General features: G+C 39.6%; 1 protein-coding gene across 1 annotated transcript in view; it reads left to right on the top strand.

Annotated features, from left to right (window-relative positions):
* Positions 1-23,388, top strand: part of UQCC1 (ubiquinol-cytochrome c reductase complex assembly factor 1) — a 107,286-nt gene that overhangs the window by 5,191 nt on the left and 78,707 nt on the right. The window contains exons 2-4 of the mRNA XM_084888614.1: positions 3,595-3,705; positions 18,555-18,650; positions 20,039-20,146. Coding sequence (XP_084744740.1) covers positions 3,595-3,705; positions 18,555-18,650; positions 20,039-20,146 — 315 coding nt within the window. The remainder of the gene's footprint in view (positions 1-3,594; positions 3,706-18,554; positions 18,651-20,038; positions 20,147-23,388) is intronic.

The following is a 23,388-nucleotide window of genomic DNA, read 5'->3' as shown; positions in this document are numbered from 1 at the left end:
CCTATTGTGTGTGTGTGTGTGTGTGTGTGACACCCCCCCCCCCCCCCCCCCCCCGCATTGTTTTTGACCACTGGTTAGGCTCATATGTATGCACACAAGTCCTTTGGTTGATCTCTCCCTTTTATCCCCACCCTCCCTTTGAGGTCCAACAGTCTGATCTATGGCCGAGGATATTTTTTCCATTGATTTTTAGAGAGAGTGGAACAGATGGAGCGAGGCAGAGAGAAACATTTATGTGAGAGACACACATCAATTGGTTATCTCCTGCATGTGCCCAACCAGGGCCAGGGATTGAGCCTGCAACCGAGGCACATACCCTTGACTGGAATTGAACCTGGGACCTTCAGTCCAAGGGCTGCTCTGTTCACTGAGCCAAACCAGCTAGGGCTAGATTTTTAAAAAATACTAGTAGATCCCTGTAGTAGTTGTGGATGGATCAGAGAGAGCTGAAATTAGAGATCCCCAAAGTAAATCAGAAGGTACTTAAGTAATCCTGGAAGAAATGATAAAAGCTTATAGTAAGGGGGGAGGAACAGTATGGTTAAAGAGGAAGATATGGTTTCAATAGAAAAGAGAGTACATAAGGGCTTGATGAGAGGTTAGATATAGAAGGTAAGGGAGAAGGAGGAATTTAAACAGTGAGTCCTTTGATAACTGAATTAATAGTAGTGTCCACTGAGAAGATCCAGCTGGAAATATATATATTTTTTCTTTTTTAGCAGCTGGAGAGTTGGTGTTCATGAGAGAGCGAGACAGTGCTGAGATAAAGGTTATAGTTGAAGCATGATGTTGTTGAGATTTCTTGGGCAATAATATTGACAGCTAACATTTATAGGGTACTTACCATGTGCTTAGCACTCTTTCATACTTTATATATGTGAACTTAATCTTTACAGCAGCCCTTTGAAAAGATAAGCACCATTATTTTTTCCATTTTACTGATAAGGAAATTGAACCACAGGGTCGTAGTGTTCCTGAAACATTCTCATTAGTCTTCTTTTATTTTTTTCTTTCAGACTTATTGGTCTATTTTATTCCCTCTTCAATGATGGGTTTGTGAAGGAGGAGGAAACTAAAACACTGCTATTTCTGAGTAGCTCCAGCAGAGGAACTGGCCTTTTGAGTAGTGCAATGGGACTTGCTTATAGTTTTACGAGAGGCCTGATGCATGGATTCATGCACCAGTGGTGTCCCTTGGCCTGGCCTGCGGGGATTGGCCTGAAACCGGCTCTCTGACACCCCCCGAGCAGTCACAGATTGTAAGAGGGTGGTTCTCGGGTAACGCACTCACACCCCAGAATTGGGCTCCCTCCTCTGGTTTCGGGTGTGTCACTCGAGAACCGCAGCTGCCAAGTTACCACAGCTCAGCAGCTCCTGTGTTGCGTGTCTGCCCTCGGGCAGTCATTGTGTGTCATAACTACCAGTTGGATGGTTGCTTAGGCTTTTATATAGATAGATGAGCTGTCCTGGACATTGGCGATCATTTTTGCTTTTCATTGACAATAGTAGAAATTACAGAAAGGCACTCTGTACTTTAAACATTTTTTAGTAAAATATACATTACATAAATGTACCATTTTTGAGTATACAGTTGAGGGCATTAAATACATTCATGTTGTGCTACTATTACCATCCACTTTTTTCATCTTACAGAACTGAAACTGTACTCAGTCAAGGGCAATCGCCATTCTACTTTCTGTTTTTAAGATTTTGACTATTCAGATGAATGGAATCATACGGAATGTGTCCTTTGTGACTGGATTATTTCACTTAACATAATGCCCTCAAGGTTTATCCATGTTGTAGTATGTGTCAGAATGTCCTTCCTTTTTAAGGCTGAATACTATTCTATTGTGTATGCCAGCATATATTACTTTATGTTTACTCATTCATCTGTCAATGGACACTTGGGATACTCCACCTTCTGACTATTGTGAAATAGTATTACCATGAACATGGATATACAAATATCTCTTTGGGTCCCTGTTTTTACTTCTTTTGTGGAATTATTGGAGTGTAAGGTAATGTTTAAGTTTTTGAGGAATTACCATTTAATTTATTACAGAAGCTGAACCATTTTACATCCTACTAGCAAAACACAGAATTTCAATTTCTCCATGTCTTCACCAATACTTGTTGATTTTGCTTTCATAGTGGCCATCTTAATGGGTGTGAGGTGATATCTCATTGTAATTTTGACTTACTTTTCTCTATTGACTAGAGGCCTGATGTGCAAAATTCATGCACTTGGGGGGGTGGTCCTCAGGCCAGCTTGAACCCTCTTGCAGTTTGGGAGCCCTTGGGGGATCGCTGGGCCTAAGCTGGCAGTCCAACATCCTTTGCGCTTCTGCAGAGGCGGGAGAGGCTTCTGCCACCATTGCTGCGCTTGCCAGCCATGAGCCTGGCTTCTGGCTGAGCGGTGCTCCCCCTGTGGGAGCACACTGACCACCAGGGGGAAGTTCCTGTGTTGAGCACCTGCCCCCTGGTGGTCAGTGCATGTCATAGCAACCGGTCGTCCTGCGGTTTGGTCAATTAGCATATTAACCTTTTATTATATAGGATTGGTGACGTTGAGCATATTTTATATGCTTGTTGGCCTTTAAAATTATATCTTTAGAGAAATGTTTATTCAAGACCTTTGCCCATTTTTTAATTGAGTTTTTTTTTTTTTTTTATTATTGATGAGTTGTAGGAGTTCTTCATATATTCTGAATATGAATCTCTTATCAGATATATGATTTGGAAATATTTTCTTTCATGCCTTTTCACTTTGTTGGTAATATTCTTTGATGTACAAAAGTTTTTAATTTTGATGAAATTCAACTTAACTCTTGTTTTCTTTTGTTGCCTGTGCTTTTGGTGTTATATTTAAGAAATCATTGTCAAATCCAATATCATGAAGCTTTCTCTTATATTTTCATAGTTTTAGGTGTTAAATTTAGGTCTTTGACTTCCTGGTGTGACGCATTTGGTTGGGCATCATCCTGGGCACAGAAAGATTGCTGGTTCCATTCCTGGTCAGGGCACATGCCCATTTGCATTCTTGATTCCTAGTATGGGTGTGTAGGAGGCAGCTGATTTATGTTGCACTCTCATATCATTGTTTCTCTCTTCTCCCTTCCTCTCTCTCTAAAAAATCAATAAAATTATTTAAAAAACTATTTTAAGTTAATTTTTGTATATGGTATAAAGTTTTACTATTATTTTTGTTATTTTCTTAGTGTATGCCCTGGGGATTATAATTAACATCTTAATTCATAAAAATCTAGTTTGGATTATTACTAACTTGATTTCAATAATAGTATATACAGTATAAAAGCTTTGATTATATATTGCTTTGTCCCTTCCCTCCTCTTTTGTGCCATTATTGTCATTCAAATTACATCTTTATAGGTTGTGTGCCCATCAACATAGATTTATAATTCTTGCTTTATTTAATTCTTCTAAATTAAACAATAACTACAAGCAAAAAATACATTTAGAGCATTATAATAAATGAAATAAGCCAGTAAGAGGAAGACAAGTACCATATGATTTCACTTATATGTGGAGTCTGATGTAGATTTTTGACGGACTTTTTCTTTTTTTCTTTAGAGGAACCAGACTCCAATTAGCATCTCCCAGTGGGTTCCAGTATGCAGCTGGTTGGTACCTTTGTCTCCTACACAGGGACAGTGGGGCAGGGCTCTGTCTGGCATTTTCCAGGTAAGGTTTGTTGTTTCTTTGGTTGGTATGAAAACCTTAGTGTTTATGTGCAAATGTCAGGTATTTATAGATTAGCCAAGCAAATTGTGTGATGGAAAAATCCTCATGAGACCACTCCTGGGTCTCTGTGGTGCCAGCTCAGGACTGATTCCTGCAGTATGGTGTCTAGGGCGTTGCTTCTAAATACCCCAGCAGTGGAACTTAGCCTAGGATACCATGCTACAGTCTGATGATTTTTACTGTTGGGAGTGTTTCCAGATATTCATCTCAGAGTTAACTTTTCTTCAGTTTTCTTTTTATAGACACCTTTTATTTTTGTGGGGAGATGGGGAGAGGAAGAATTTTTCTTTCTTTGTTTTTTCTTTTTATGAACATAAAATCCAAAGAATTATTTGAGGTTTTAATTTACTATTGGCACATGATTTATTATGATGTAGTTTACTGTGGACACTCCTTGAAAGTTTTTTCCTCCTGATTTTTGTTAACCGTGAAACTAATTTAGTAATAAAGGAAATAAAAACCACTCATGACCTCAAATCTGAAAACATCTGCTGGTTCTTTTCCAGTCTGTGTGTGTACTAATTTTTTCCTTAGGTACATTAACAAATATCCACAGAATTTTATGTTCTAGTACCTTTTCATTTATTAGAGCAGACACTATTCATATTTTTGGGTAGAGTTCATAGTTACATTTTTAATTGTTACATGTCATTCTATTTACTTTTGTTTAATATTAAAATTATTTCCAAAAACTTTTGCCATTATAGGTTTTAATGCAGTTATAATTTTCTTGATACATAGTTTTTCTTATTTTTAATAATTAAAGATTGCCCTGGCTGGTTTGGCTCAGTGGATAGAGCGTTGGCCTGCAGACTGAAGGGTCCCAGTTTTGATTTCCCATCAAGGGCATTTACCTGGGTTGTGGGCACATCCCCAGTAGGGGCTGTGCAGGAGGCAGCTGATCGATGTTTCTGTCTCATCAATGTTTCTAGCTATCCCTCTCCCTTCCTCTGTAAAAAATTAATAAAATATATATATATATATATATATAAATATTAAAGATAAATTCCTAGGCAGGTATACCCTTGGTCAAAGGGTATGAACATTTTCTTCTCCAAAAGCTATTTTAATTTATGCTGGCACCAGCAATGTATGTATAACTAGTTTTTTATCCTTATCTCCCCTAAATTAGGTATTTAAAAAATTTTTAAACTAAGTGGTTAGGACATATTACCTTGTTTTGCTTTGCATTTATTTGTCTACCTAACAGTTAATTTAAACTTTTTTTTTTAAATAGATGTTATTGATTTTGTATAGAGAGGAAGGGAGAGAGATACAGAGTTAGAAACATCAATGAGAGAGAGTCATCGATCAGCTGCCTCTTGCACACCCCCTACCAGGGATATGCCCGCAACCAAGGTACATGCCCTTGACCGGAATCGAACCCGGGACCTTTCAGTCCCCAAGCCGACGCTCTATCTATTGAGCCAAACCAGTTTCAGCTAATTTAAACATTTTTTTCTTTATCAGTTGTATTCCAAATTGGAAAAATTATATGCTTATATAATTTCTCCATTTATTTACTGGGACTTTATTTATTTATTTATTTTCTTACCAATTTATATGAATTCCTTCTGTAGCCATTAACTTTCTTTTCTATATTTGATGCAGTTAAAATTATTTTTGATATAAATTACTAGTACAGATGGTCCCCCACTAATAATGATTTGACTTACGATTTTTTACTTTACAATGGTATAGAAGCCATATACATTCAGTAGAAACCATACTACTTCAGTTTTGAATTTTGATCTTTTCCTGGGCTAGTGATATGTGGTTTAATACTCGTGTGATACTGAGCATTGGTAGCAAGCTGCAGCTCCCAATTTGCCACATGATCACGAGTGTAAACAACTGGTACTGTACAATGTATGCATTGTGTTAGATGATTTTGCCCAACTGTAGACTAATATAAGTGTTCTGAGTAAGTTTAAGGCTAGTTTAAAGTTTAAAGTTATGTTCAGTAGGTTAAGTGTATTAAATGCATTTTCGACTTACAGTGTGTTTATTGGATTGTGACTCCATTGTAAGTCAAGGAGCATCTGTATTTATATTTATGTATTTATACTAATAAAAGGGAAATATGCTAATTAGGGCAGATGTCTTCCAGACATCTATCCGGATATCCATCTGGACAAAGCCACAGCAGCTTTGAGCCCTGGCAGCTGTGAGGGCTGGGGCTTATGGCAGCCATTAGCCCCATCGGCTGTGAGAGGGGGCAGGCCGGGCTGAAGGACCTCCCCAGTGCATGAATTTTTTTTTAAAAAAAAAATATATTTTATTGATTTTTTACAGAGAGGAAGAGAGAGGGATAGAAAGTTAGAAACACCGATGAGAGAGAATCATCGACCAGCTGCCTTCTGCACACTGGGGATGTTTTCCCTGCAACCAATGTACATGCCCTTGACCGGAATCGAACCCAGGACCTTTCAGTCCACAGGCCGATGCTCTATCCGCTGAGCCAAACCGGTCTCGGCCAAATTTTCATGCACTGGGCTTCTAGTCTATAATAATAAAAGGGTAATATACTGATTAGACTGCATGTCATTCTGGACGAAGCCAGGGCCGGAGTGAAGACCTGGTCCCAGGTGCCTGCCGGCGGCCAGAGGGAAGCCCGGGTTCCAGGTGCCAGAGGGAAGCGGGTGCTGGCCTCTGGGGGAAGGAAGGCCTCTAGTATAAATATAATGTATTAAGATATTTAAAATATAGAGTAATTCCCTTCAATTAGTATGTAAACCTTGCCATTCTGAAGAAATGCCTTGGTTGTCTTTGTATTTCCTGGGCTTCTTACTAAGCTAGAAATAGAGTAGATATTAAATGTATGTTGAATAAATAAATAAAGAATATCTCAAATGTATGTTGAATAAATAAAGGCATCTACTCTGGGTAGTCAGGCAGCTATTTTTTTTCAGAGTTGGGCTATGTTCTGTTACTTTCTTGTGCATTGAAAAATTTTAATAGAATTTATCTCAATCATTTGTTATTTGTGTGTGTATAGATGGTGGCGCGGGGGAGGAACTAATTATATGACTCTCTGACTTATGTTTCATTTTTTGAATCATAAACATTTTTGGGGTACCTGATGTATACCAGGTATTGTATTAGGCTCAGCATTATAGCAAAGCAGCTACATAAATAACTTAGGGTGGTTTATTTCATGCTGACAAGATGTAATTTTAGTCAATGTAAATAAATTGGACATTTTGTCTTATTGACTGTACCTGGGTATATACTAGTATATTCCCATCTTTGAGAACCCCTGGTAAGAAACCTCTGCCTCAGAATGATATTCTCAGGTGCATGTCTGACGGGCAAATTTGGCTCAGAATGAGAAAGAACTTTTGAGTTAATTAGAATTGTGGTGTAATGCATGTGTGGGTTGCATTTTTACAGTAAATTTATTCTCATTGGACATATTGAGGCAATGGTTGGGAGACTGTATTTTAAGAGCATAACATAAAAGAATCCTTCTTTGGATGAGAGGTAGTATCAGGTGATATTATCTTTAAAAAGCTAGGGACATTGTACTTTCATCTCTGTCTTCCTAAATAATCTCTCTTATTTATTTATTTATTTATTTATTTATTTATTTATTTATTAAAAATACATTTTATTGATTTTTTACAGAGAGGAAGAGAGAGGGAGAGAGAGTTAGAAACATCGATCAGTTGCCTCCTGCACACTCCCCACTGGATATGTGTCTGGAACCAAGGTACATGCCCTTGATCGGAATCGAACCTGGGACCCTTGAGTCTGCAGGCCAATGCTCTATCCACTGAGCCTAATTGGTCAGGGCCCCTAAATAATCTCTTGAAGTTGTCATAGTATGATGTCAGAGTCTGCTTTAAAAAAATTTTTTTTAAATAACTTAAACATACAGAAAAGATGTAAAAATAGTAGATACCCTTCATCTAGCTGCCTTGAATGTTAATGTCCTATCTAACCATAGTGCAATTATTGAAACCAGGAAATTAACATTGATATAATACTATTAACTAATCAACACACCTTTTTCAGTATTTCTCCCCCCTGTTGTCCTTTTGTAGTCTCTCAATATGGGTTTGTGTAATATTTTCTTACAATTAATGAAATTTGTGCACTGGAGGGGATGTCCCTCAGCCCAGCCTGAACCCTCTCCAATCTGGGACCCCCCTAACCGCTTCTGCCTGCCAGCCTGATAGCCCCCTAACCACTCCCATGCTGGCATGATTGACACCTAACTGCTCCCCTGTCGGCCTGACCACCCCCAACTGCCCTCCCTGCAGGCTTGGTCGCCCCTAACTGCCCTCCTCTGCTGGCCATCTTGTGACAGGGTGGGGGCGGCCATCTTGTGGTGGCCTTGTGACAATGTGGGGCGGCCATCTTGTGATGACATGTTAGTGGCCATCTTGGGATGATGTGAGGGCGGACATCTGGTGATGATATGGAGGTGGCCATCTTATGACGACATGGGGCGGCCATCATATGACGTGAGGGTCAATTTGCATATCACCTCTTTATTATTTAGCATTGAGGTTATGCATTTTTGGCAAAAGTTCCTTTCTCAGTGTATCATATTGGAATACTTGCTGCCAGTAAGTCTTTAAATATATATATATATATATATATTTTTTTTTTTTTTTTTTTTAATATATATTTTATTGATTTTTTACAGAGAGGAAGAGAGAGGGATAGAGAGTTAGAAACATGGATGAGAGAGAATCATCGATCAGCTGCCTCTCGCACACTCCCTACCGGGGACATGCCCACAACCAAGGTACATGCCCTTGACTGAAATTGAACCTGGGACCTTTCAGTGCAGGCTGATGCTCTATCCACTGAGCCAAACCGGTTTTGGCTTTTAAAAAATATTTTATTGATTTTTTACAGAGAGGAAAGGAGAGGGATAGAGAGTTAGAAACATTGATGAGAGAGAAACATCGATCAACTGCCTCTTGTACACCCACTACTGGGGTACATGCCCTTGACCAGAATCGAACCCAGGACCTTTCAGTCCGCAGGCCGACGCTCTATCCACTGAGCCAAACTGGTTTTGGCCAGTATGTATTTTTACTAGTGATGTTAACTTTGATCACTTGGTTATTAAATTGTTGTCTGTCAAGTTTTCCTACTATAAAGTTACCATTTTTCTCTTTTTAATTAGTAAGTATTTTGTGAGAAATCACTTTGAGACTATGCAAATATTCTGTTTCTGATCATACTTTTGCTTTCTGCATTTACCATCATCAATGGTTCTTGTTTTAAAATGATACATAATACTAATTAATTTTAAATTTGTGATTAAAAACATAACATTAAATTTACAGTCTTAACCATTTTTAATTGTACAGTTCAATAGTGTAGAGTATAATCACATTGTTGTACAGCAGATCTCTAGAACTTTTTCATTTTGTAAAACTGAAACTTGATATCCATGCAACACTCTTTCCCCACTCTCTGTCTTCAGTGAACACCTTTCTACTTTCTGTTTCTATGATTTTGACTACATACTTCATATGAGTGAAATATGCAGTATTTGCTTTTTTGTGACTTATTTTGCTTATCATAATGTCCTCAAGATTCATCCATGTTATATCATGTAACAGGGTTTCTTTTTTAAGGCTGCATAATATCCCATTATATATCTATTCCACATTTTCTTTAGCTAGTTATCTGTAGATGTGCATTTGGGTTGCTTCCACATCTTGGCTATTGTGAATAATGCTGTAATACATGTAAGTGTGCAAGTATTTATTTATTCCATTATTTATTTATATCAGGAGCTCATGGGTATTTATTTTCATCTATGAGTTATAATTCATTATTCTGATTATTTATTTTGTTAATCTAATTGTCCCAGTTTTGGCTGTTGGGTACTCCTTCAAGTTCCTTTCTACATGCCTTCATCATTTAAAAAAAAATATTTTTATTGATTTGGGAGAGGGAGAAAGAGATAGAAACATCAAGGGTGAGAGAATCACTGGTTGGCCGCCTCCTGTACATGGGCATGTGCTCTGACCAGGAATCAAACTGTGACACTGAGCCACCTTCATCATTTTTTAACACTTATTTTCTGGCACTGCAAGATTTTTCAGGTTCATGTTATATTTTCTTTGCTCTAGCCTGGGATTCAACAGTTCCTCCGAGGAGCCTTGGTTCATTTTCTTGGAGAATGGCTGCCAATTGTGCATGAGCCTGTGTTATTAAATTTTACTTAGGTTTTTTAAAGCTGCGTGACATAGAGTTATCTCAATATATTTTCTACCGTTTAATGAACTTTACTTCTTTAAGCCTTAGTGTCCTCATTTCTAAACTGGGGAAAGAAATATTATCTATTTTTGCATGTTTGTTGTAAGATAAACTTAAGTAAAACACTAAGCATATAGGTCCTGGGCATATAGATCTTCAATAAGTTGTAGTAAGTAATTTTTTTTTGTCCTCACCTGAGGATATTTTTTCCATTGATTTATTTTATTTTATTTTTTTTAGAGAGAGTAGAGGAAAAAGTGGCGGGGTTGGGGAGTGGGGGAACATAGATGTGAAAGAGACACACTGACTGATTGCCTCTCATATGGACTCCCCAACTGGGCCAGGGATGAGCCTGCAACCGAGGTAAGTGCCCTTGACTGGGAATCAAACCTGCAACCTTTCGGTCTGCTGGCTGACGCTCTAAACACTGAACTAAACCTGCCAGGACTGTAGTAAAATGTTTGTTACTTATGTTCATGCTGCTGAGATAAATTTTCTCCTCAAGATGTAAATTGAAACTTTAAAAAAGAAGTTTGTGCTAAAATTATATTAAGCAAGTTGCCACCTTTCCCTGGGTCTTAGTTTCCTCATCTGTGAAATGAAAAGGTTGGATTTAGATGTTGGAGATTTCTTCCAGCTCAAGTGTTGTTATTCTAAGTTACTTCTTAGTTCTTGTATTGCTTTTTCTCCAAGCTAAACAGTCTCAATTCATTTTAACCTTTCCACTAAGACCTTTTATTCATCACTTTGATCATTCCTGTGGTTCTTTTCTGGACCTTCTCCAGGTTGTCCTATTTAAACACACACACACAACATGAAAAACAATCTGCCTAGTTTTTATTGAGTGTTGCTCCATGCCCAGAATGGTGTTGAGCATTGGGTCAGAAAATAAAAGAAGTTTAAGATAGACTGAGCCGTAGTAGAGCTTATACTTTCGCTAAAAGGACCAGACACACCCATGATAATCAAGAAACACTTGAGTCCTTATCTTCTTCTCTTTTATTTTTCCCTTCTTCCCTCCCTCCCTTTCTTCTTTCCTTCTGGTCTCTTCATTTTCAGAACCTTTTTGGAAGCAAAATATAAGGGTAAAATCTTATGTATTTTTTTTAACTCAGGGCTGTCTTAAAAAGTTTATTTTTGAAGTTGTCTGGAACAGGTCTTTACATTTATGTTATGTGCTATAGTTTGTATATCTCTTTAACATACATTATTTTATTTGATTCTCAAAACAAATTTATGAGATAGGAAGAGCTAGAGTTTCAACTTAGTCTTCTGACTCAGTGGATTTCTCTTTCCATGATACCATGGCTTCCTCACCTCTGCCTTCTCACTCATTTCCTGCTCACTTCTTTAAAAAACAATATTTTGCCAAAATGGGTTTGGCTCAGTGGATAAGCATCGGCCTGCGGACTGAAGGGTTCCGGGTTCGATTCCAGTCAAGGGCATGTACCTTGGTTGCGGGCACATCCCCAGTGTGGGGTGTGCAGGAGGCAGCTAATCGATGTTTCTCATCGAGGTTTCTAACTCTCTATCCCTCTCCCTTCCTCTCTGAAAAAAAAAAAAAAAAAAAAAAAAATCAATAAAATATATTTACAGAGAAGAAGGGAGAGGGAAAGATAGAAACATCAATAATGAGAAAGAAACATTGGCTGTCCTCTCCCCAACCACAAACACCCCCTACACCGGGGATTGAGACTGTTATCTGGGCATATGCCCTGACCAGGAACAAACTGTGACCTCCCGGTGCGTAGGTCAATGCTCAACTACGTAACCATACTGGCGGGGCTCCTGCTCACTTCTTAAGTGTTTTCTACGAAGGCTTTTCTGACAATTCTAGGTCATTCTTTTCCATCTCCAGATTTCTGTTGTTTACTAGTACACTGCCTATTCCACATCTTTAAGCATTTTTGTACATTTTATTGAAGTATAATAAAAACACAGAAAAATGAATAAATCATTAGTGTACAGCTCAATGAGTTATTACGAAGTAAACATAACCAGCATCCAGATCAAGAAGTAGAACCCCAGAAGCCTCCTTGATCCCCTCTCATCACTACCCATAAGCAAGGTAAACCATGGTCTTCACTTTGAACACTGTGGAGTAGTTTTGCCTTTTATACATATGGTACATACTTTCTTGTGTTTGCTTTCATTCAACTTTGTTTCAGAAATTCATCCATGTTGTTTTGTGTAGTAATAGTTTATTCATTCTTATCCTATATAATAAAAGCCTATTATACAAATTGTCTGTTGGGTGGTTGTTCGACTGGGAGATTGGGAGTTTGACCACTTGCTATGATATGCGCTGACCACCATGGGATGGTGTGGAACATGGTGGGCATTGGCAACATGGTGCTGGCAGCAGTGGCAGTGGAGATGCTGCCGGCCCTGATGGGCTCTGACGAGAGAGGGACCTTGGCAGGATGGTGGAGCAGGTGAGGGGGCAGTGCCAGGCCAAGGTGAGGTTCCAGGAGGGGTGTGGGGATGTGAGCTGGGGCCCCGGTCTCTGCTCACGCGTACATGAATTTGTGCACTGGGCCTCTAGTTGGATATACCATGATTAATTTATTCTTCTGTTGATGGATATTTGTATTGTTTCCAGTTGGATATACCATGATTAATTTATTCTTCTATTGATGGGTATTTGTATTGTTTCCAGTTTGGATTTTTATTAATACTGCTGCTTTGAATACTCTTGTACCTGTTTTTTGGTGAACATATGTATACATTTCTGTTGGAGTATATTATTTAGAAATGAAATCACTGAGTCATATAGGATGTGCATACATTCACTTTCGATACTGCCAAATAATTTTCCAAAGTGATCATACGTTTTACACTTCCACCAACAGTGTATGAGAATTCTAGTTGCTCTACATCCTTGCTAACCCTTTTATTGTGTATATGGTAGGTGATCTTTAAAATGTGATATTTGATTCTGTTTCATGAGTAATGAGTCTTCTTTCTCTTCTCCACAAGTTATAAGCTTCTCGAGGATAGGGATTCTGTTTGTATTCTAAAACCTGGTATAAGGCTGGCATTTTATAGGGTTTGGATGAATGAAGCTTGTAAGGACAGGAAGGAAATAATAAGACATAACTATCATATATAGGTGGCTTCATTTGTTCATTCAACACATATTGAGTGTTATCCATGTATCATGCATTGTACTTGATCCTCTTATTCTACCTAGTTCCTACTGTCATGGATCTTTTAGATAGTAGTGGTAGAAAATAAGCAAGTAAATATGTATCCTATATAATAAAGAGGTAATATGCAAATTGACCATCACTCCAACATACAAGATGGCTGCCCTCATGTGGTCAAAGATGGTCGCCCCCATGTGGACACAAGAAGGCCAGTAGGGGAGGGCAGTTGTGGGCAATCAGGCCAGTAGGGGAGGGCAGTTGGGAGGGACCAGGCCTGCAAGGGAGGGCAGTTGGGGGTGACTGGGCCAGCAGAGGAGGGCAGTTGGGGGCAACCAGTCCTGCTGGGGAGGGCATTTAGGGGTGACCAGGTTTGCAGGGGAGGGCAGTTGGGGGGGACCCAGGCCTGTATGGGGAGGGCAGTTAGGGGTGACTGGGCTGGTAGGGGAGGATAGTTGGGGGCAACCATGCCTGCTTGGAAGATATTTAGGCATGATCAGGCCGGTAGGGGAGGCCAGTTAGGGGTGACCAGATCAGCAAGGGAGGTCAGTTAGGGGCATTAGGCTGGCAGAGGAGCAGTTAGCCGTCGATCAGGCTTGCAGGGGAGTGGTTAGGGGGTGATCAGTCTGGCAGGCAGAAGCAGTTAGGAGCAATCAGGCAGGCAGGCAGGTGAGCAGTTGGGAGCCAGCAGTCCTGGATTGTGAGAGGGATGTCCGACTTCCTATTTAGGTTTGATCCTGGTGGGCAAGTTGGACATCCCTCGAGGGGTCCCAGATTTGAGAGTGTGCAGGCTGGACTGAGGGACACCCCTCCTCCCCACCTCCGTGCACGAATTTCATGCACCGGGCCTCTGATGAGTACTGTGAATAAAATAAGCAGGCTACTGCTATGATAGAGAATAATGGGATAATAACTATTTTAGATAAAATGGTCAGAGAAGGCCTCTTTGAAGTGACATTTGAGTATTTCAAAGGTATTTTTTGTTTTACAGAAAATTTAAACAAAGGAAAAATTATGTCTTTAAAGATCAAGGGAGTCTTTGGTAGTCACTGGGGTACAAATAGTAAACGTGTGTGCTTATAGAGGTGTGTAATTATGGGGAAGCTAATGTTTTCCTTGGTACTAGATACCTAGGTAATTCAGTAGTTCAATGTAATGTTAAATGTTATCTAATGAGTAATGGTAGAACAAAAGTACATCAGGCAATGAGATAGTCATAGAAGCAATCTATTGGTTACTCTTGGAGTTATGGGCAAAGAGAAAAATCATGTAATCTAATAGAAGGGAACTCTCCCCAAATCTGAAACTGCTGTTGGTTGTTTTTGAACCTGTCTAAGTGCTCTGTGTTTTAGATGGACTATTACATTGATGTATGTGATGTAATGGGAGGTGTTTTGTTAGTCTGTGTTTTACAAAGCCTGCTTGACATCTATGAGTAAAAGTTTAAGTGTCCTTGGGACTGACCAGAAGAATCCTGACTAATCTTTTAATGTCCTTGTTTGGAAAGAAAAGTAAATAGTAACTCTCCACAATTAAAAATTCTATCTTTTCCTTCATTAGGATTATCGAAAACATTATTTTCATTTCAAGTGTCTCATGTCTTTTTGGAATAAGCCAGCATTGGAGGATAATCCTCCCTCTGCCCCATTCCCATCCCTTTTTATTATAAAGATTAGAGACCCAGTGCACGAAATTCATGCACGGGGGGAGGAGGAGGAGAAGGAGGCATGGTCCCTCAGCCCAGCCTGTGCTCTCTTGCAGTCTGGGATCCCTCAGGCGATGTCCGTCTGCCGACTTAGGCTTGATTCCCAGGAATTGGGCCTAAGCCGGCAGTCAGACATCCCTCTCACAGTCTGGGACCACTCGCTCCTTACTGCTCACCTGCAGTGGAGACAAGAGAGGTTCCCGCCACTGCCGCTGCACTCGCCAGCCGTGAGCCCACTTCTGGCTGAGCAGTGCACCTCTGTGGGAGTGCACTGACCACCAAGGGACAGCTCCTGGGTTGAGCGGCTGCTCCCTGGTGGTCAGTGTGCATCATAACGACCAGTTCTGTCAATTGTTCTGCCATTTGGTTGATTTGCATATTAGGGTTTTATTACATAGAATAGTACTACATTATTGAGAGCTTGGAAAATAGATTCTTAAATTCACACATAGTTCTACTAATTTAATGAAGTAACTTTTTCATTTCAGTGTGTTCCTTCCTAGGCTTGACCATATGCAGTCATATCTTTACCTATAATTTTATACATATTAATGTGTTTTTTCATGTTGCTAAAAATAATAATTAGTGTAAGTTATGGACTTAGAGTGCTAATGATGTGTCTATATAGGCTCATTGATTGTAACAAATGTACCACTCTTGTGGAGGATATTGATAATAGGGGATGCTTTGTGTATAGGGGAGAGTGGATATGTATATTGGAGCACTCTGTGCTTCCTGCTCATTTTTCTTGTGAACCTAAAACTTCTTTAAAAAATAAACTATTTAAAAAATCTCAGTGTAGTCCTAGCTGGTTTGGCTCAGTGGATAGAGCGTTGGCCTGCGTACTGAAGGGTCCTGGGTTCTATTCTGGTTGAGGGCACATGCCTGGGTTGCGGGCTCTATCCCCAGTCGAGTGGGGAGAGGGGAGAGGGTATAGGAGACAGCCGATCAATGGTTCTCTTTCATCATTGATGTTTCTATCAATCTCTCCCTCTCCCTTCCTCTCTGAAATCAATAAAAACATTTAAAAAAAATCTCAATGGTTACAGGATTTTCCATAGAGTACCTTAATTTAATTAACCATCTCCTTCCTTAGTAGACTTTCCCCCAGTTTTACTCCCATTCACTCTACAATGAGGATCTCTTACATGTATTTTTTTTATTAGGAATTTATTTTCAAAATTATGTTTATGGGTCTTTATTGTAATAATACCAACCTAATAGTGTTATAGTGAGGATTGAATAAGGTGATATATGTAAGGTAGTTAGCATAGTACTTGGCACATGATAATAGTTAATAATTTTGCTATTATATTGCCAAAATACTTTCAAATGCAATGTGTGAACATAAAAGGAAGGCAATTCTGATCTGAACAGTGATGATGGTGATGAAGGAAGCTTCTCTTATTTATTGAGTATATGTTTTGTAAAAGACATTTTACATATACAGTAGTCCCCCCTTATCCATGGGGGATATGTTCCAGCACCCCCTGTGGATGCCTGAAACCGCGGATAGTAACTAACTCTACATATCCTATATTTTGTCCTATACTTTCATACATACCTATGATAATGTTTAATATGTAAATTAAGCACAGTAAGAGATGAACAACAATAATCCTATCTAATAAAAGAGTAATATGCAAATTGACCATCACTCCAACACACAAGATGGCTGCCCCCATGTGGACACAAGATGGCCTCCACAAGGTGGCCAGAAGGGGGGCAGTTGGGAGGGACCAGGCCTGCAAGGAAGGGCAGTTGGGAGTGATCAAGCCTGCAGGGGAGGGCAGTTAGGGGTGACCAGGCCAGCAGAGGAGGGAAGTTGGGGGTGACGGAGCTGGCAGGGAAGGGCAGTTGTGGGGGACCCAGAGCTGCCCCCATGTGGACACAAGATGGCCAGCAGGGGAGGGCAGTTAGGGTGTACCAGGCCTGTAGGAGAGGGAAGTTGGGGGTGACCAGGCCTACAGGTGAGGGTAGTTGGGGGTGACCAGGCCTGCAGGGAAGGGCAGTTGGAGGGGACCCAGGCCTGCAGTGGAGAGCAGTTGGGGGGGAACAGGCCTGGAAGGGAAGGCAGTTGGGGGCAATCTAGCCTGCACGGGAGGGCAGTTAGGGGTGACTAGGTCAGCAGAGGAGGGAAGTTGGGGGTGACCGGGCCTGCAGGAAAGAGCAGCTGAGGGGGACCCAGGCCTGCAGGGGAGGGGAGTTACAGGTGACAGGCCTGCATGGGAGGGCAGTTGGGGGGGAGCAGGCCTGCAGAAGAAGGCAGTTTGGGGGGGACCCAGGCCTGCAGGAGAGGGCAGTTTGGGGGGGACCAGATCAGCAAGGGAGAGCAGTTAGGGGTGATAAGGCTGGCAGGGGAGGGGAGTTAGGGGTGACCAGGCTGGCAGGGGAGGGCATTTGGGGGGGACCAGGCTTGCAGGGGAGGGTAGTTAGGGGTGACCAGGCCATCAGAGGAGGGCAGTTAGGGGCAATCAGGCTGACATGGGAGCAGTTAGGCATCAGTCAGGCTGTCAGAGGAGTAGTTAGGGTATGATCAGGTTGGCAGGCAGAAGAGGTTAGGTGCAGTCAGGAAGGCAGGCAGGCGAGCAGTTGTGAGCCAGCAGTCCTGGATTGTGAGAGGGATGTCCGACTGCCTATTTAGGTCCTATCCTGGTGAGCAGTTGGACATCCCTCGAGGGGTCCCATATCGGAGAGGGTTCAGGCTGGGCTGAGGGACACCCCATACCCCCTGTGCACGAATTTCATGCACCAGGCCTCTAATAACTAATAATAAAATAGAACGATTATAATTATACTGTAATAAAAGTTATGTGAATGTGGTCTCAAAGTATCTCATTGTACTATATAGTCACCTTTTCTCTAAAAAAAAAAGCACTTTATGGTATTTCTTTGGCATATCTGAATTGCCAGCATCACTGTTCTTGTGCTTTAGGGCCATTATTAAGTAAAATAAGGATCACTTAACACAAGCACTGTGATACTGTGACAGTCTGATGACCAGTATGACTAAAGGACAGATAGCATATACAGTATGTATACACTGGACAAAGGGATGATTCATGCCCTGAATCAAAGGGTGGGATGGAGTGGAAAGGCATGAGATCAGTAGATATGCAATTTAAAACTTAACAATTATTTATTTATGGAATTTTCCACTTAATATATTTTGACTGCATTGTCCTCGGGTAGCTTAAACCCCTGAAGGTGAAACCACAGATAAGGGGGGACTATTGTATTATTTCCTTCAATCATTACAGCTGAGTTTCAGTAACTTCCTCAAGGCCACCTAGCTTATAAGTGACAAAAGCAGGTTTTAAACTTAAAATTGACTGATGTGAAAATCATTGGTTTCCCTCCCCCCTCCCCCCCGCCCCCTGTATACTGCACTGCTGCCAATGTTTAAGTAGGTATTTATTGCAGTTCTGGTTCTTAGAGTTGACTCATACTTATTTAGTTCCAGGTTTCCAGGGCAGAATCCTTTTATTTATCCAAGTATTCTACAGGTACTTATTGAGCACTTACCATATACCCAACAATATTCTAGGTGCCAATCTTGAATCTTCTTGGTGACCAAATCACCAGGAACTGGATTAAGCAAGGTTGGAAAGATTCTAGTCTTTACTTTAAAGCAGCTCTGCTTAGATTAACCGTGTAAGTGAATGCTCAGTCTTGCTTACATCTGTGTTGTTGTTGTTTAAATCCTCAAGGGGCCCCAGATGAGCCAGTCCTTAGCATGTGGTGGATCAGAACAGATTTCTGGAATAGACATACGGCTGAGTAGGAAGTATCACACTACGAATAAGGTGAGCATTATTAGTGCTTTCTGTGTTCATTTCACATGGGTGTTCAAAACTGTTAGCTGGATGTGCAAGGAATTTTATTCAATGCAGAAGGTTGAGGCTCAGGAAAATGAAGTGACTTGCTCAAGGTCACAGGGATGGTAAGTAACAGACCAACTGAATATTTGAACCGAAAGCTTCTGATTTCATGTCTTTTGTTTCTTACATTATGCTGTCTTGCCTGGACAAAGCTTTAGAGAAATAAGTCTTTCTGAATTTTTACTTGTTAAAAATCAAGTAATATTTAACTTTCAGAGAATTTATCGATTATATAGCCTGCCTTCATTTGGAGAGGCTTAGCATTAGAACAGGTTTTCCTTGGAGTTTATTTTATTTATTTATTTATTTAAAAATATATTTTATTGATTTTGTACAGAGAGAAGGGAGAGAGATAGAGAGTTAGAAACATCGATGAGAGAGGGTCATCGATCAGCTGCCTCTTGCACACCCCCTACTGGGGATATGCCCGCAACCAAGGTACATGCCCTTGACCGGAATCAAACCCAGGACCTTTCAGTCCCCAAGCCGAGGCTCTATCCATTGAGCCAAACCGGTTTCGGCTCCTTGGAGTTTATTTGCAAACGTCAAGATTCATGTCTTCTATAATCATTAATAAAATGTGTTATACTAAGAAAATGCAAAAAACATTTATCTATTGCTTATTTGACTGCTTTCAGACAGTATTTTTCTTTCCTTTTTCTGTTATGTCAAAAAACAGAACACATTCCTCTTCTTATAATTGTTCTTTGGGAAATGTGTGTGTGTGTGTAGGGGGTGTGTGTAAAGATTTCCTTTTAGAAGTACCTTTTTTTTATAGAACTTTTATTTTGTTACCAAGAATCGATCATTTCCTAGACATGGGTTCATAGGCATATGGTCATTGAGGTAAATATGTCTCTTAAAATTCCAGAGCATATATTACATAGAGTTCCAGATATGTTTGCATTAAGTAATAAGATAACCAGAAAAATCAGAATAAAAAATTCTAGCCCTGGCTGGTGTTGCTTAATTGTTAGGACATCAGCCCGTGCACAGAAGGGTCATGGGTTTGATTCCCAGAGAAGGGCATGTACCTGGGTTGCAGGATTGATCCCAGGGCCTCCAGTGGAGTGCATGCGGGAGGAAACCAATCAAATGTTTTTCTTCCCCTTTCCCCCATCCCACTTTCTCCCTCTTGTCCACTCTCTAAAAATCAATGGCAAAATATCCTTGGGTGAGGATTAACAAAAAATAAATTCTAGGTGAAAAAAAAATCTAAGCAATAAAAATGCCCCTAGACCTAATGAGCAACAAAAGCATTAAAACTAATTTTTTTTGCCACTAATTTTGGTCCCCTTCTTTTTGCTAAATAGCTTTCTACTACCAAGGATTTCCCACAGCCAGTTGAGGAGAAGGTTGGTGCTTTCACGAAGATAATAGAAGCCATGGGATTCACAGGACCTTTGAAATACAGTAAATGGGTAAAGTCTTTTAAATTCTTCTTCTCCTCCCCCCCTCCCCCCTCTTTTGGGCTTTGTACTTTCTGTTCCTTGCAGAAAAAAAATTTAAAGCTTCTGCTTTGCTTCTGTGAAATTCACACATTATTTTGAGAGCTTCAGAATGTGTTGTTACCCCCTGACCCCTTTCTAAGTCAGATCTATACAACATGAAGGGCTGAAATGTTCCCTCTGCTCCCTTCGCTTGATTCCTTAGAAGTATCTCAGTCACAAGCAAGCCAATAAGACTCCCTTTCCAAGTTCTTGCTTCAAGATATGTCATGTAGATGAGTTCTAAGGAATTACATGGGCCAGATGTTCTGATGGAGAGTGTTCTTAAGGAAACATTACTCTCTCCATATTTATGAGTGATTTTTACTAGGTCATTGTAATGACTTTCTTTAAAATTTTACTAATAAAATCATCTTTCAAATTAACTAATAATCCCTATGATTTATGATAACTCTTATTGTGGAGGGATGTTTGCTAGCTATACCATTCTTAGTCAACTTTTGGCCTCACATGTTATCGGCTATATAGTAGTTGATGTAAGTTAATGAACATCTTCTCTGCATCAGATGTCTACTGCCCCTAGGCTTTTTAAACAATGCCTCTAAGAATTAAAGTAATAAATCATTGGCCATTTAATTTTTTCTCATTTTCTAATACTACCAGTTTCTACCATTATGGCAGAAGTGCCTTTTGAAATTGCTAGGATGTTGGATAAGCCTAATTAGTTATAAGTGAATATATTAATCAAAGAAAGCCAATATTTTTTAGATAATATATTTTTCTTTGCTCAAATTACCAGATAATTCCAGTTAACCATTTTAATAAGTTGGATTCAAATTAGAATTTCAGTTTTATTAGACTTCTATTATACTTTTAGTTTCTTCTTAGAATGTCTGGTCCTCTTAATATGTGTTTATTTTTTTAAATTAGAATTTAGTTAAGAGGAAAGGGAAATGAGAACAGAAAGAAGGAAAAGAAAAAAAATTATTTATTTCTTGACGATTAGGTTCCACTTGATTGCTACTATATTCTTTGTCTAGTGTGTTTTTTATAATTTTAGAGGGAAAGTTGGCTACCATTGGAGGATTACTAAATCACCAGAAAATTTCTTCACTGCTTTAGCTTAAGTTAGCTTCTGATTTTTCTTGATTCCCTTGTGAACTCTAATATTTGCATTTTAAAGAACTTTTGTGATGTGGCAGTATCTATCTGCTATAAAGTTTTAATTTGTGACATCAAAACATCAAAGTATGACATTCTAGTATAAGTTAGGTGGGAAAATGCAGGTCTATCTTTCCATTTTGAAAGATTATGAGCTCTGAAATGTATGGCTGGACCCTTGCTTGGTATTGCACTGGCAAGATTCTTTGATTTTTGTGTTTTTACATGCCTTTGATTCGGGCAAAACATGCCTACTGTCTGTCCACATCAGCAGTGTCAACCATGTCCCTCCATCTTTTTCTGTAATGTTTTCCTGTGGAGTTCCATTTTTATTCTAGATTCATATTTAAGAATTTAAATGTAGCTTTTTCTTACCTATTTGACTATCCTGAATGACTATTCTTTTTCATTATCTTTATGTAGCAATATCAGGTAAGACAAAGACAACATTTACCAGATGTCATAGATATGTCATGGAATAGGCAGCTTCCAGATTAGCATGAAGTCAAAAAATTAATCCAGTTCTGAAGGATACTGACAAACTGGAATGCATTTAGGAGTAGGCACTGAGCCATGTGAAGGCTTTAGAAACCATGTTGAATGAAGGAAATAAGGATGTTTAGCCTGGAAAAGGGAAGACATGATGGTTTTTCTCAAATATTTGAAGGACAGATATAAAAACACACACAAAGAGACCAGTGGACAGGTGATGTTTAATAAATGTTACATGAAGCAGATTTAAGTTCAGTAAACAAAAATCTAATGAGAATTGTCATCCAGTGGGATAGGTAGCTTCACAAGGTCATTGGACTTATCTGAATCGGGGACCAGATGGTTGACTGTGAGTCAGGAATGCTGTAGAAGGAATTCCAGTACAGAGTAGAAGGTTCAAATGACTTCTAAGCCCCTTCCCCTAGTGTAAGCCTTTTTCTAGATTTGTTTTTCATCTTGTAGTGTGGAACAAAATGCATGTTAGTCGGAGAGTTGATTTTCATTTCCTAAAGCTGTCTTAAGTGTTTTTGTTTTAGTCAAGTAGACCAATGAAGACTTCCATAGTTAGAATGAAATAAACACAAAGTTATCTGAGGACCAGAACAAGTAGTACATATTGACTGGGTGGAAATTTATTCCAACTACCTCCTTAACTTATAGTAACACATGAATCTTAAAGAGGTTCTTTCCCCAAGTTGTTATTTCCAGTCCCTGTATGATGTCTCAAGGGACTTGCTTTAGAGATTTGTCCAGGAAAATGGCTCACCCAAGTATAAAGGCTTGGCTTTGCCTTAGGAAAAGTAAGGAACTATAAAATGCTCCTGATTGCCATAGTATGAGCACTGTATAAATACCTGGCCAATCTGGTGAAGTCTTCATTATTTGTAATGAATGCTTTCTTCATGAACATCTTGTGGGGGGGAACCTCCTTCTCAAGGAAAGATTTGGGCCTTGGGCAAAAGTCTGCCTTTCCTTGCGCAGGGTGATTAATTATGAACCCAGAGGACTCTATATATAAGGATCTGAAGGGAACTGCAGAGTTTTAAAAAAATCAAGAAATAACTACTAGGAATTTTACTTAAAATTATGTGTTTATAGTTGAATAGGCCATAAGTCTATGAAAGCAGGAGGTTTTTTTCCCCTGTTTTTTTGTTTGTTTGTTTTGTTTTGTTTTGTTTGTTTGTTTGTTTGTTTTTACTGCTCTATTCCCAGCATCCAAATCAGTGACAGGCATTGAATTAGATACTCAATAAATTATTTGTCAAATGAAGTGAAGAGCTAACAGGTGTCCTAAACTCCCTGTCTCAAGGATAGGAGTAGGCTTGTCACGGCCAAAGTATTAGGCTAATGATATCACTAGGATATCATTAGTTTGGTGATGGCAAGGACCATTGCTTCCCAAAATATGTTCTGTGTCAGATACTTCCAAGAACCTGAGGTGTTAATGAAGTTAGATAGACTTGGGTTTAGCCTACTAATGTGAATTACACTGATTTATTTGCAAATGTTGAATCAATTTTGCATTCTTGGGAGAAATAACACTTGATCCTGATGTATTGTCC

Source organism: Pipistrellus hanaki (genome assembly GCF_964339955.1).
Source record: "Pipistrellus hanaki genome assembly, chromosome: 6".
NCBI classification, from domain to species: domain Eukaryota; kingdom Metazoa; phylum Chordata; class Mammalia; order Chiroptera; family Vespertilionidae; genus Pipistrellus; species Pipistrellus hanaki.
The sequence above is the reverse complement of the archived record's forward strand: the minus strand, read 5'-3'. Positions and strand labels throughout refer to the sequence as shown.